At 40.1% G+C, this 14,543-nt stretch overlaps 1 protein-coding gene across 1 annotated transcript in view; it reads left to right on the top strand.

The window, feature by feature from the left end:
• parp8 (poly (ADP-ribose) polymerase family, member 8) overlaps positions 1 to 14,543 on the top strand; it is a 384,586-nt gene that overhangs the window by 120,262 nt on the left and 249,781 nt on the right. The window contains exon 3 of the mRNA XM_043688244.2: positions 9,491 to 9,528. Within this exon, the coding sequence (XP_043544179.1) occupies positions 9,491 to 9,528 (38 nt within the window). The remainder of the gene's footprint in view (positions 1 to 9,490; positions 9,529 to 14,543) is intronic.

The following is a 14,543-nucleotide window of genomic DNA, read 5'->3' as shown; positions in this document are numbered from 1 at the left end:
CTGTAGATACACTGTACTTGGATTTCTAGATGATATTTGATAAACTGCAAGATCAAAGGCTATTATGGGAAATAAAAGCTCATGATGTAGGAGATAGCATATTAGTTTGGAAAGAAGATTGATTGATGGCAGAAACAGAGAGATAAATGGGCCTTGTCTGATTCGCAGAATATGAAGACTTGAGTCCCTCAGTGGACTGTTATTAGGCCTCAACTTTAAAAATAATTACCTCAGTGATTTAGCGAAGGCATGGTAACTAAAATCAAAGACAGCACCAGGTAGGCAGGAAAGTGTTGTGAAAAACGTATAAGTAATTTGCAGATGGCCGTGGATAGGTTGAGTGAGTACACAAAAATCAGGCAGGTGGAGTGTAATGTAGAAAAATGTGCAATTGTTCACTTTGGCAGAAAGAATGAAAAAGCAGATTATTACTTAAGTGGAAAATGACTGTAGAGAGAATGAGGTGCTCTGGTGCATGAATCACAAAATGTTGGTATCCAGGCACAGCAGATAATCAAGAAGACAAATAGAATGGTGTCCTGTATCATTAGAGGAACTGAACAAAAAATGAAGAATTTTATGCTTCAGTTATACATGACATAAGTGAGACCACAGCTTTAAAACTCTGTGCTGTTTTCATCTCCACACTTAAAAATGATGTTAGTGCATTGGAATTAGTTCAGCAGAGGTTTACTGGATTGATACCTGGAAATTGTGAGTTGTCATATGAAGATAAGTTGGACAATCTGAACTTGTTTCCACTTCAGTTTAGAAGAGTGGTGGGTGACTTGGTTGAATTACATAAGATCTTAAAGGATCTTGACAAGGTGACTGTGAAGATAATGTTTCATTCTGGTACGTCAGTCCAGAATTAGAGGGCACTGCTTTCAGGTTAGGGGTCATCCTTTCAGGTTAGGGGTCATCCTTTCGGGTTAGGGGTCATCCTTTCAGGACAGTGGTGAGAAGACTTTTTTATCCTGGAAGAGGGTTGTGCTGCCTTGCACCTCAATGCCTCAAAAGGCAGTGGAGATGGTTAATTGAGTATTTTTGTAGCAGAGATGGCTGGTTTCTTGTTCGGTAGGGGAATCAACAGTTATTTTGGAGAATTCAAAACACAAACAGATCAACCATGATTTTATAGTATAGTAGTGAGCCAGATGAGCTGAATGAACTACTTCTGCTCCTATTTCTTATGTTGGTATTGAACTGATTTTTATACCCACATGTATATAATCCAGAATTCCATTTGCCCTTTTATAACACTTGCTGTTTGCACTTTTAGTGATCTGTGTGTTTACATCCTCAATCTCTCTCTAGCACATTCTCTATTAAATGTTGTCAATTATGGTGTTCATCCTTTCACTTTTGATTTTATGCAAATGTAATAGAGTCATAGAGTTATACAGCACGGAAACAAACCCTTCATTTAACCAGTCCAGGCTGACCATGTTCCCAAACTAAACTAGTCCCACTTCCCTGCATTTGGCGTATATCATTCCAAACTGTTCCTATTCATGAACTTATCCAAATGACTTTCTAACATTGTAACTGTGCCTGCATCCATCATTTCCTCTGGCAATTCATTCCACACATGAACCGCTCTGTGTAAAAAAAAAAAGAAGCCCCCATGTCCTTTCTAAATCTTTCTGCTCTCACCTTAAAAATCTGCCCTCTAGTTTTGAACTCCCCTCCCTAGGGAAAAGACCCTTGTCATTCACCTTATCTATACCCCTCATGATTTTATAAACCTAATTAAGCACTTCATATTTTTCTGATTTGATCAGCATGCTATCATCTATTTGTCCCTCTCCTCATCTCTTCGTGAGATAAGCAGCAGACTTATTAGTGGGAATTTGAGGGAAAGCATTTTTTTGCACAGGGTGGTGGGTATCTGGAGTTTGATGTCTGATCTGGTGGGTGGAGGCAGAGCGGTAGATGTGATCTATATGGACATCAGTAAGACATTCGACAAGGTTCCCCGTGGGAGACTGATTAACAAGGTTAGATCTCATGGAATACAGGGAGAACTAGCCATTTGGATACAGAACTGGCTCAAAGGTAGAAGACAGAGGATGGTGGTGGAGGGTTGTTTTTCAGACTGGAGGCCTGTGACCAGTGGAGTGCCACAAGGGTCGGTGCTGGGTCCTCTACTTTTTGTCATGTATATAAATGATTTGGATGTGAGCATAAGAGGTATAGTTAGTAAGTTTGCAGATGACACCAAAATTGGAGGTGTTGTGGACAGGGAAGAGGGTTATCTGCAATTACAACAGGATCTTGACCAGATTGGCCAGTGGGCTGAGAAATGGCAGATGGAGTTTAATTCAGATAAATGCAAGGTGCTGCATTTTGGGAAAGCAAACCCTAGCAGGACTTATACACTTAATGGTAAGGTCCGAGGGAGTGTTGCTGAACAAAGAGACCTTGGAGTGCAGGTTCATAGCTCCTTGAAAGTAGAGTCTCAGGTAGATAGGATAGTGAAGAAGGTATTTGGTATGCTTTCCTTTATTGGTCAGTGTATTGAGTACAGGAGTTGGGAGGTCATGTTGTGTCTGTACAGGACATTGGTTAGGCCATTGTTGGAATATTGCATGCAATTCTGGTCTCCTTCCTATCAGAAAAATGTTGTGAAACTTGAAAGGGATCAGAAAAGATTTACAAGGATGTTGCCAGGGTTGGAGGATTTGAGCTCTGAGGAGAGGCTGAATAGGCTGGGACTGTTTTCCCTGGAGCTTTGGAGGCTGAGGTGTGACCTTGTAGAGGTTTATAAAATTATGAGGGGCACGGATAAGGTAAATAGGCAAAGTCTTTTACCTGGGGTCAGGGAGTCCAGAACTAGAGGTCATAAGTTTAAGGTGAGAGGGGAAAGATAAAAAAAGAGACCTATGGGGCATTTTTTTCATACAGAGAGTGGTACGTGAATGGAATGAGCTGCCAGAGGAAATGGTGGAGGCTGGTACAATTGCAACATTTAAGAGGCATTTTCATGGGTATATGAATAGGAAGGGTTTGGAGGGATATGGGCTGGGTACTGGCAGGTGGGACTAGATTGGGATGGGATATCTGGTCGGCATGGACGGGTTGGACCAAAGGGTCTGTTTCCATGCTGTACATCTCTATGAATCTAAGTACCTAGAATGCACTTTAAGTGCTAGAAGCTACAGAGATATGAACTATGTGCAAGAAAATGGGATTAGAAAGGATATCTTTGTGTCTTTGGGTCAGCATGGATGAGATGGGCCAAATGACCCCTTTCTGTGCTGTGTCATTCTATGCTTCTATAATTGCATGTCTGCTGAGTTTCATGATTCCATCAAGTTTGTCAAACTTGATCTCATCAGTGAATCATTATCGTTCAACTTGTGCTTGATGAAACCCACTGCTATCTAATCATTCCAAATAAAATCCATTTATTCCCTGCCACTGAGCTGGACAGAGCAAATGCTTCAGTGATACTTTCTAGGCCTCACTGGCGAAGTGCGGCATTCCCACAGACACCTGGGAATCACTGACCCAAAACCATCCAAAGTGGAGGAAGAACATGAAGGAAGTGGTCGAGCACCTTGAGATTTGCCGTTGAGAAAAATGAAAGCCAGATGAAAATGGTGGCAGGAGCACACTGCCACATCAATGCCCCACCCACCCATCCTATGTCCACTACCTGCCCCAAGTGTAACATAGCCTACAGTAGCTGCATTGGAATAAACAGCCACCTACAGACTCACCTTGAGAGTGGAAGAGTGTCATCCTCGTCTGTGAGGAACTGCTGATGATATTACAGATGTAGAGTCTTGGAATTTCACAGCACGGAAACAGACCTTTAGGTCCAATTAGTCTGCACCAACCAGATATCCTAATCTAATCTCATCCTATTTGCCAGCATTTGGCCCATATCCCTCTAAACCCTTCCTATTCATATACCCAGATTCCTTTTAAATGTTGCAATTGTACCAGCCTCCACCACTTCCTCTGGCAGCTCATTCCACTCATGCACCATCTCTGCATGGAATAGTTGTCTCTTAGATTCCTTTTAAACCTTTCCCCTCTCTCCTTAAAACTATGCCCTGAAGTTCTGAACTCGCCTACTCTGGGAAAAAGACCTTGGCTATTCACCCTATCCATACCTCTCCTGATTTTACAAATCTCTATAAGATCACCCGTCAGCTTCTGAAGCTCCAGGGAGAAAAGCTCCAGTCTATTCAGCCTCTTCCACAGCTCCCTCCAATCCCAGTAACATTCATTCAGAACTTCCATATCCAGGTAAATATTAATTTTCATGCATTGGCATAATTTTTTAATAGTAAAGACTTGTGCACACATGGCTAGATGCAATGCAATATGTTGACTGTATTTTATACTGACTCATAGACTCTCCTGTACATTCCAGGTAAATTATTCTGAGGAAACAGATGCTGTTTTTTAGTGCTGTTTTTTTTTGTTTGCTCCAGTTTTCTGCTGATTCTGTTGAGGAGTCAGTTCCTGTCACTTATGGAAAACACTCATTGATGACATCTTGGATGAGGCAGCTCAATTAGTAGAAAATTGTCTTTCATTCAGTCTATCTGAAATAGTAAGATTGGGGGATATCTGCAGAACCATTTAGCATCAGGTGAATGAGAGCTTCACTCATAGTCATGTCATTAGTTCTGTTCTCATGGGCTTCCTTGAGAATTGAAATCTCTGTAAGCATAAATCCTCTGTCAAAGTTCTTTGGGGAACTATTGCAGTGGCAGTACAGCTATGGAAAAAATTGAAAACTGCTGAGCAGTTGTCACCAGCTCATGAAGTGTCAGCAAAAAAAAACAATGCTGAACAAAACCGGTGCTGAATTAGCACTCCTGGTGTTCATTGCCTTACCTTAGAGACATTATGGACTGGGGTAGGCCATTCAGCCTAGAATCTACTCCACTATTCCATTAGATCATAATAGTTCTGCACTTCAACTCTAGTTTCCTGTTTGTACTCCAATGGGGGGATATTTATTTGCATAGGTGCAATTTTACAGGTGTTACATACACTTGTGCTGATTCTAAATTGGCCAGCACCACTGAGAAGTCCACACAGCATTCTTCATTAATATTAATTCCAAATACTCTATGTTCTATTGGGAGTCAGCATTGTGCTGCCAGGTGTGACGCTACTTGAACTAATTTCTTCCCCAATATTTTTTGAATGTTTAACCATCAAAAATGCTTGATGATTCACCACTTCCAATAGGCCTGTTCCTTCAGTATGCCAGGTGGAAATGTACAGAATTAATTTGCTTGTTTTTAGATCACCTGATAGCACCAAAATTGTTGATATATATATATATATATATATATATATATACATATATTTTAACATTATTCATTATAAGATTAATAACAATGTTTTCGCAGCAAGTCATGTACATTACACCTTTTTAAATTTCTTCTGAAAACTCACAAATGCATAATAATATCAATTTCAGCTTTGACAGAGTTCTTCATTAATGAAACCCAATACAGGTTAAGTATTTGACAGCATTAATTTCCCATTCCCAATTCTCCGCATGAAGATGGTGACTGATACTTGTTTGAGGTGTAAATACATCTACAGTACAGCTGGAGAGAGAGTTTTGACCCCGATGTGTGTATTAAGGCACATCTAATTGAGTACATTATTGCATGTGTGCCCTTTATACAGTACATATAATTAATTGGAAGGGGTCTTGAGAGATGATGGATTAACTCAATTTAGCAATTTCAGTGCACCAACTTCAAACTGGTAAAACTGTTTGGCTAGACTTATCTGAGGAGTCAAGGAGAAACTGAAAAAGAGCAATTTCAAACAATAGAGAAGACCTGATCAGAATATACTAAGGCATAGGAAAAAAGCTAAAACAGGTTGAAACAAAATTCTTTGGGCTCAAACTATGTTCAATTTTATTCATTTTGAACTTTTCAATACTGGACTTGGTCTGATGTACAGCACACTGTTTTCCACTGTTGTTTCTGAGTATCATAAGCATGACAATAGAGACTATTATTAGTGCTTGTTTATAAAAACTGTTGAAGGGCTCTTGTGGTGCAGTGGTACTGTCCCTACCTCTTGGCCGGAAGATGCTTGAAGCCCCACCTGCTTGGCTGTCTGGCAGAAAGCAGAGAGTGGGGATAAAAGGGTCCTTCTCAGGATGGCAGCCGGTGACAAGTGGTGTTCCGCAAGGCTCAGTGTTGGGACCACAACTTTTCACTTTATACATTAACAATCAAGATGAAGGAACTGAGGGCATTCTGGCTAAGTTGGCAGATGATACAAAGATAGGTAGAGGGATAGGTACCATTGAGGAGGTGGGGAGGCTGCAGAAGGATTTGGACAGATTAGGAGAGTGGGCAAAGAAGTGGCAGATGGAGTACAACGTGGGAAAGTGTGAGGTCATGCACTTTGGTAGGAAGAATAGAGGCATGGACTATTTTCTAAATGGGGAGAAAATTCAGAAGTCTGAACTACAAAGAGACTTGAGAGTTCTCGTCCAGGATTCTTTCAAGGTAAATTTGCAAGTTGAGTCAGTAATTAGGAAGGCAAATGCAATGATGGCATTTATTTTGAGAGGACTTGAATATCAAAGCAGGGATGTACTTCTGAGGCTCTATAAGGCTCTGGTCAGACCACAGTTGGAGTATTGTGCACAGTTTTGGGCTCCATATCTCAGGTAGGATGTACTGGCTTTGGAATGTGTTCAGAGGAGGTTCATGAGAATAGTCCGAGAAATGAAAGGCTTAACATATGAGGAACCCTTTTGAGGACTCCGGGTTTATACTCGATGGAGTTTAGAAGGATAATGGGGATCTAATTGAAACATACAGAATACTGAATGGCCTGGACAGAGAAGATGTAGGAGAGCCTAGAACCCAAGAGCACAGCCTTAGAGTAAAGGGAAGACCTTTATGGAAAAACTTCTTCAGCTAGATAGTGGTGAATCTATGGAATTCATTGCCATAGAAGGCTGTGGAGGTCACATCATTGAGGATATTTAAGATTGAAATAAGTTCTTGAGTATCAAGGGGATCAAAGGTTATGGGGAGAAAGTGGGAGAATGAGGTTGAGAAACTTACCAGCCATGATTGAATGGCAGAGCAGATTCATTGGGCTGAATGGCCTAATTTCTGCTCCTATGTCTTCTGGTCTTATATCTGTCATAACATATCAGAAAAAAAATATTAAATATGTCTATAAAAATTATTGAATCAAAGATTGAGAATTTCAGTTTGCAAATAGACATCGTTAAAGTTCTTTGTTAATCACTGAGCAGCAATTTTCCCAAGAGTTTCAGGCCCTCGGCATCTGGGTCATAAGGGGATTAGAAACCCATCACTGTTGAGAACAATCAGCCAGCTCTGATGTTACCCAGTTGGCTAATCACTGGATTAACGGTAGGCTGCTCTCAAAGTTGCAGAACCTCCAATACTGAAAATACACCAGATTGTCTTTAGATAAGACAGAGTGCTGCCATTTCTTTTTATCAGTGCAGAAGTAATAAACTGAAGGGTCCTCTGTACTGTATGAATCTATAAATAGTGTAAATTGCAGAGGTACTGGCTGTAATTTTTCAATTCCCTTTAGGTATAGTGGAAGTGCTAACTGTCTACAGAATTGTGAATATTGCACTCTTACTCAAGAAAGGATGTAAGGATAAACCCTAAAAATAGAGGGTAAGGCACTTTAACCTTTTTGGAGGGAAAGTTTTGAGAAATTGTGATTTCGAACAAAATTAACTGTCACTTCGACAAAGATGGCTCAGTTAATAGTAGTCAGCACAGATTTGCTAAAGGTAAATTGTGCTTAACTAATTTGAGTTTTTTTGATGAGATAACTGAAAAGGTTAATGAGCATAATATGGTTCATGTGATGTGCAAGGATTTTCCAAAATATTCTTGATAAAGTGCCACATTACAGGTTTGTCAGCAATGTTAATGTTTATGCAATAAAAATGACAATACCAGTGCAGATACAAAATTAGTTGGCACAGGAATAAACAAATCAGGGATATGTTGTTGGAGAATCGCTCTTGCAGAAAGCTGGCATAGACATGATGGATAAAATGGCCTCCCCCTCTGCCAAAGAAACCACCCTTTGATTTTATGATTTTTGTGTAACTTTCTAAAATTTTGTAGCTTGCAAATGATATCTGCTGGAAGGTTTTACCTGGGTGCTAGGTCAAGGATGAAAATTCACATGGTACCTATTGGGAAATCACTGCTTAAAATGATATTATACACCTTGCACTGTGGACGACAGCAGCAAAGTTCAAACATCTTTTTCATGAGTTCCTGAAACTTGGAAGTTTCCTAATGAGTGTAGTTCTCTCAGTGGGGGCAAGGATTCTTCCCATTTGGTTCCACACAACCCTCATGTCAATGCACAAGTTAGTCATCTTAACTGACTAAGTAGTGGAAGGCTTGTCAATGTTTTTGACATTGGCTTTCGCTGAATTAAATTAGAGCATAGCTAACATGCTTATATGTAGGATTGGTGTCTGAGTTTAGGCTCAAGCCAAACTCTAGGGAGGTTCTCAAACAAAAGCTAAATACCGTAGGTACTGAAAAACAAAGATAATGTTTCGAGTACACTGACTCATCATCTTGGACTCAAAATGTTAACTCTGTTTCTGACTCTATAGATGCTGCTAGATCTACTCGGTTTCTCCAGCACTTTGCGTTTTCATTTTTTGTATCTGCTGTGCTTTACCTGGCTTGGGATAAGTGTAACCATAAGCACATTAATGTTTCGTGTCAGACAAATAAAATATTTGGCAGCTTGGTTTCTAGATCACAGACAATCAACTTTGTACTTTTATTCATAATATGCCACAAGGGTCTTTGTGGTTTTTGGATTTCCTCCATTCTGTGCAGACATTTTTTGAATAAAACAGTTAGGTAAGTGAAAGATTAACTTATGCCTCAACGTTTTGCTATTTGAAGTTCAAATTCACTTTGCCGATTTGAAATTTTCTAAAAGAGATACGTAACCCCATGGAAAAGGTTTTATACATTTGAGAATACTTGTTCTAAGAGAACCAATGTACTTCATATCAATGGCTCATATCAGCAAAACAAAATAAAACTCAGCTGTTTTTTGACTTGCTTCTTGCAACCTAAAATAAGTTTGCAAATATCTTTGATTCAGATAATTCTTCTTTATAACTAAGTTACTTCAAACAGAATGTTTATAACAAATTATTTATCCACTTCTAGTAGTAGAACTTAAACGGGAAGATCAAGCAATGAGTTGAAAAGCTTTTCCTAATTGTTTCCAGAATAAAATTAGTTTGTTAATTAATGCCATGTTGGGGGAAAAAAATAGTAATTGTCCACTTTAGCTGAGAATAAATGTCAACATAATAATGTCAACACTCAAAGTTAGATTGTCTGTGTGAATGAGGAAAAGAGATTGAAGGGAGATCAGAGCAAAGCTGGTAATTGTGAGTAGAATTATCTGTTCTAATTATTGCTGTTTTTCTCCTCAACAGGGTGTCCTATTCAGTTCATGTCTCCGAGGATTATCCAGGTACTCAGTTCTCTGCAAGTCCTATTAAGAATATGGTCGATATTTGTCACATTTGAATGTCCCTGTATTGGGTTAAGCAGGCTGCTTATATCGTGTGTGCTGATTGGATTTTAATTGAATAGATAGGTCAGTTTGCACAGTTGGGTGGTTTGTGAAGCAAAGAAATACCAAAAGCATTGGTTCAATTCCTGCATCAGCTGAGGTTACCATGTATGTCCTACCTTTTCAACCTTGCCCTTCACCTAAGGTGCGGAGACCTTCAGTTTAAACTCACCACCGGTCAGCTGGAACATTGGCTGTTTTACTTGATTGATGGGTAGACTGATGCGGTCAAATGGAAGATAGACTTCAAGCTGGTGGAAATTACTATAAACTGCTTGCCATGTTAAACTGGTAAACCAAATGTCTGCCTAGATAATTAGTAGGTAAGTGATATATAAACTGACCCAGAGCTGACTTAAATTGAATCTGAGTATTGGAGGACTAAATGGGGAAGACAACCAAATTTTTCATAATGCTTTAAGTGTCCATTTAAGCAAAGAAGTGTTAAACTTCCTTTCACATGACAAGAGAATCTTTTTTCATTTTAGAATGAATCAAAATTGCTAATCCTGGAGAGACACTGTCACCAACAGTAGTACTTTTATAAATCATCATTTACAAAGGATGATCATTAATCTTAAAATCCTTTTGTTTCTTTCTGTCGATCTGTTAGTTCTGTTTTGAGTATAGTCATTAACACAGAATGCTTCAGTTTTCTGACAGTGTTGAGCTCAGTACCGCCTCCAAGCCAGAACTGGTGAAATGAGATCATCAGTAAAAATAGTCACAAACAATCAACAGAAGCTTGGCGAAATGATAAAACCTGTGATATGACTTGGAATTTTAAAGGGAATCTTGTTTCTGCAATACTTTCTGTTCACCTCATTGGTTTATTGAAATATTTCTGAAAACAGTAGCCTACATTGCAGCACCTGAAAGATAATTTAAGTTGTTATACTGAAGTTGAGCTGCAGACATTATTAACAACTCTCATTTGTAGCTTTTGTTTGGGAAGTGCTAGTTGGGCTGATTCTAGGGTCCTTGTGCTGCCTTCAGAAGTGAATATGATTTAAGAATCTCAAAGGCACGGATGGGACCAAAAGGCAATTTTTGATGAGGCAGCTAGCCAGTGGCAGCCTGTGGAAACCTGGTCCAATCCACTATTAAGAGTGGGAGCTGCTGAAATTTGACAATTCCCTGTCACCAGCCACAAATTAGATAAGTAAGGAGGCCAGAAATGTTTGTGCGTTAGAAGACGAGGAGGAGAGCTTGACACAGGAGTGGATTTTGCTGAGGTTATGTCTATTTTGCAGAAAACAGGTTGGAACGTCTGAAATCTTTGCAATTTGCTGCTGGAAGGCTGTCCTGATTTTGAGGGTAGTCATCTAAAGCAACAGCCACCCAAATACTGGATCAAAAATCTCATCAGCACCAGGAAAGTGATCCTGAGGTGTGATTGGTTATCTTTTGCAGCCTGGCAGGTCACCATTGCTGCCATCAGTCCGACTCCTGCATAAACCTGTGAAGCTGGGAAGGCATCATCAAGCAGTGGAGACAGCTTGCCTAACACTCTAGCCCCAATACCACATCCCATTGAAAGTTCAGTCTGTGTTAGCAGATTTAAATACATGTGGTTGCTCAAAGGAGCAGCATGTTGAAAACATAGAAAGAGTCTGAAGCATTGCTCCTGAAAAATGTCTGTTTCTGCAGATAAGGCAACATTTACAGCACAGTGGAAGTATTGCTAGACCAAGTGAGGCAGAGAAGAGAGGTTTGTTTGAGCTACAGGAGAGAATTCTATATTGACAAAAACATCTAATACGACCAGAGAATGTTTTGTGATAGATCCCTCAGTGCCTCCACTTTCAAATCCTAAGCAGAGGAAGCTTTGGAGGTACTGAGCAAGCAGGCCGTAGCTGGAGTCAGATTCAGTAGATTAAGTAGGTGGGTGCCAGCAGAGCTTCAGCCTGATTCACTTCTCACTTTTCCCTGTGCCACTTCCTTGTAAACCTTCTTCTGTACTCAGCATTAGGTAGTTGGAAACTGGATTATGAAAACGTTTTATCATTTGTGAAAGCTTTGTGTTGTCTGTTCCTCTGAAACCTACTGTTCTTCCCTTGTTATATCCTCTTTTAATGTGCCAAACAAAGACATAGAAGAGGAAGAACAACAGAGGCAGCTTCTGCTTTATGCTCTGGCATCAACATCATCACGAGTCACATCACATATTTACTGCGTCACAGTGTTAACTTCTTTTTGCCATAGAGTACCTGTTTTTAGGCAAATTGGGTTGCACAGGAATCATTAGAAATCTTAAAGCTCAAGGTAATACTAATTTGCACATAAGCCCATTGCGATTTGTCTTATCATGATTTTACTCTCCAGCATACAGCAGATTGGCTAGAGAAGTCCATTATGTATATCTGCAGCCCTCTATTTTATTTCACTGTAATGCCATGCATCCTGAAATATCTGGCAGGGCCAGACCAATCTGAAGTGGATACCTATATGATAGGCTGTGCTTTGACTGTAGATTTTTTTGTGAGTGGATGATGACATACTATGTATTTATTGTTCGCCCCTTAGTTTTCTAAGCCACGTCAGAGGACAGGTTTGAGTTAATCATATTGAGAAATTGGAGTTGCACTGTAGTTTAGAAGAACTTTCTGAAACATGATATTTTTACCTTGACAGCGTAGATGTAGAGATGTTCTTTCTCCTTTTGAGAGTGTCATTGACCAGAGGCCATAATCTCAGAATAAGGGGTTACCCATTTAAAACAGATGAGAAGCAATTTCATCTGAGAGTAGTGTATCTGTGGAATTCTTATTGCAGAGGCCTGTAGAAGTTGGGTTGATTACGTATATTGAAGGCTAAAAGAGATTAATGTTTAATCAGTGAGTGAATCAAGGGTTATAGGGATAAGGCAGTAAAGTGGAATTGAGGATTATTATCTCAGCCACAATCTCACTGAATGACAGAGCAGACTTAATTAATCAAATGGCCTACTTCTGTTCCTACATTTTATGCTTTGTTGTCCACTTTCATTCCCTGAAGGAAATTAGTGAATTAGTCTGTCTTTAAATCTAAGAAATTAATGGTCAGTTTCTTTTTATTTCCCATTATTTCATTTCAACTATTTTCAAAGTGCAATGATAGGATTTAAATCCATTGGATTAATTCAAGCTCCTGGACCAATGCAATAATATAACCACATTGCTCCTGTTCTTTGATCAAATTGGTGTCATCCTATCACCTACCCAACTACCTTCCCCTCACCCCCACCCTCCTATTTATCTCTCAGCAACACCCCCCTCCCCCACCATTCTTGATGAAGGGCTTATGCCCGAAATGTCAACTCTCCACCTCGGATGCTGCCTGACCTGTTGTGCTTTTCCAGTGCCACACATTTCATCATAGTAGGTGACCAGACGACAGAGATTTAACCATTGCAGCCTTCAGGTGCAAGGAAATCTGGGAAGCTTTCTTTACAGTTTCCATAATGCCTGTACAGATTGGACATGGGGTGTTATCCTCAAGTATTGAATTTTCTGCCTCGGAACAAATTTATTGCTGAAAATCGATGCATGAAAACATGGCCAGAAATATTTCCAATGTTTGTAATTTCACCAAGACACAGCACTAAGGCATTCGAGAACCTGAATGGAATAACCTAAGAAATTGGCAGCTGTGCAACTTGCATAAAGGTTTGAAAAGATCTCATACGTGCAACCTTTAAATCATCCACCTCATTCTCAGGTGGGTCACTGTAACTTTCTGCTGGCAGTGCATTGCAGTGTTATTCTCTCGCCTATATTCCTGATTGTTGCAAATTGCAGTCTCAGCTTGCAGTGGTGTGGCTTGTTTTCTATCTACAGTTGGGACAGTTCCCACAGTACCAGTTACAGCAGACAAACAACTGTGTGCATATCAGACTGAGTAAGCTCTATTGACTCGAAGTTGAAATTTGTATTTCTGACCACAAGACACTTACCAGTAGCTCGAGAAGGTTCATACAAAATACCAATGGGAAAGCATTATTGCACACAGTAGAATCAGTGAGAAGTATATCTGTGACCAGAAAAATAGTTTTCAGGGCTCAGCTATGCTGTTGTCAAAGTGCCAGACTCAACTCTGTGATCGTATGTGTGCCTCTTTGGAACTGAGAACAGAATCAAAACTGACACTTCAGTATTAAGGTGGTAAAGAGCTGGGAATTTGTGTTGCAGGCGTTTCGTCCCCTGTCTAGGTGACATCCTCAGTGCTTGGGAGCCTCCTGTGAAGCGCTTCTGTGATCTTTCCTCCGGCATTTGTAGTGGTTTGAATCTGCCGCTTCCGGTTGTCAGTTCCAGCTGTCCGCTGCAGTGGCCGGTATATTGGGTCCAGGTCGATGTGCTTGTTGATTGAATCAGTGGATGAGTGCCATGCATCTAGGAATTCTCTGGCTGTTCTCTGTTTGGCTTGTCCTATAATTGTAGTGTTGTCCCAGTCAAACTCATGTTGCTTGTCATCTGAGTGTGTGGCTACTAAGGATACCTGGTCGTGTTGTTTCATGGCTAGTTGGTGTTCATGGATGCAGATTGTTAGCTGTCTTCCTGTTTGTCCTATGTAGTGTTTTGTGCAGTCCTTGCATGGGATTTTGTATACTACGTTGGTTTTGGAATCAGAGGAAGAAAAGGACAACCAACTCCCATTCCTAGACATGATGGTACAGAGACACTGAACGGAGAATTCACCACAAAGGTATACAGGAAAGTCACACACACAGACCAAGTCCTGAACTACGAAAGCAACCACCCCAACACACACAAAAGAAGTTGCATCAAGACACTGTTCAAAAGGGCCACAACACACTGCAGTACACCAGAACTGCAAAAAGAGGAAGAAGAACACCTCTACAATGTATTTGCCAAAAACGGATACCCGCGCAATTTCATCAATAGATGCCTAAGGGAAAGACAATGGAATGAGGA

The sequence above is a fragment of the Chiloscyllium plagiosum genome, unplaced genomic scaffold (assembly GCF_037043375.1).
Source record: "Chiloscyllium plagiosum isolate Xiang-an unplaced genomic scaffold, Cpla_swu_hap1 HiC_scaffold_1, whole genome shotgun sequence".
Lineage (NCBI taxonomy): Eukaryota > Metazoa > Chordata > Chondrichthyes > Orectolobiformes > Hemiscylliidae > Chiloscyllium > Chiloscyllium plagiosum.
The sequence above is the reverse complement of the archived record's forward strand: the minus strand, read 5'-3'. Positions and strand labels throughout refer to the sequence as shown.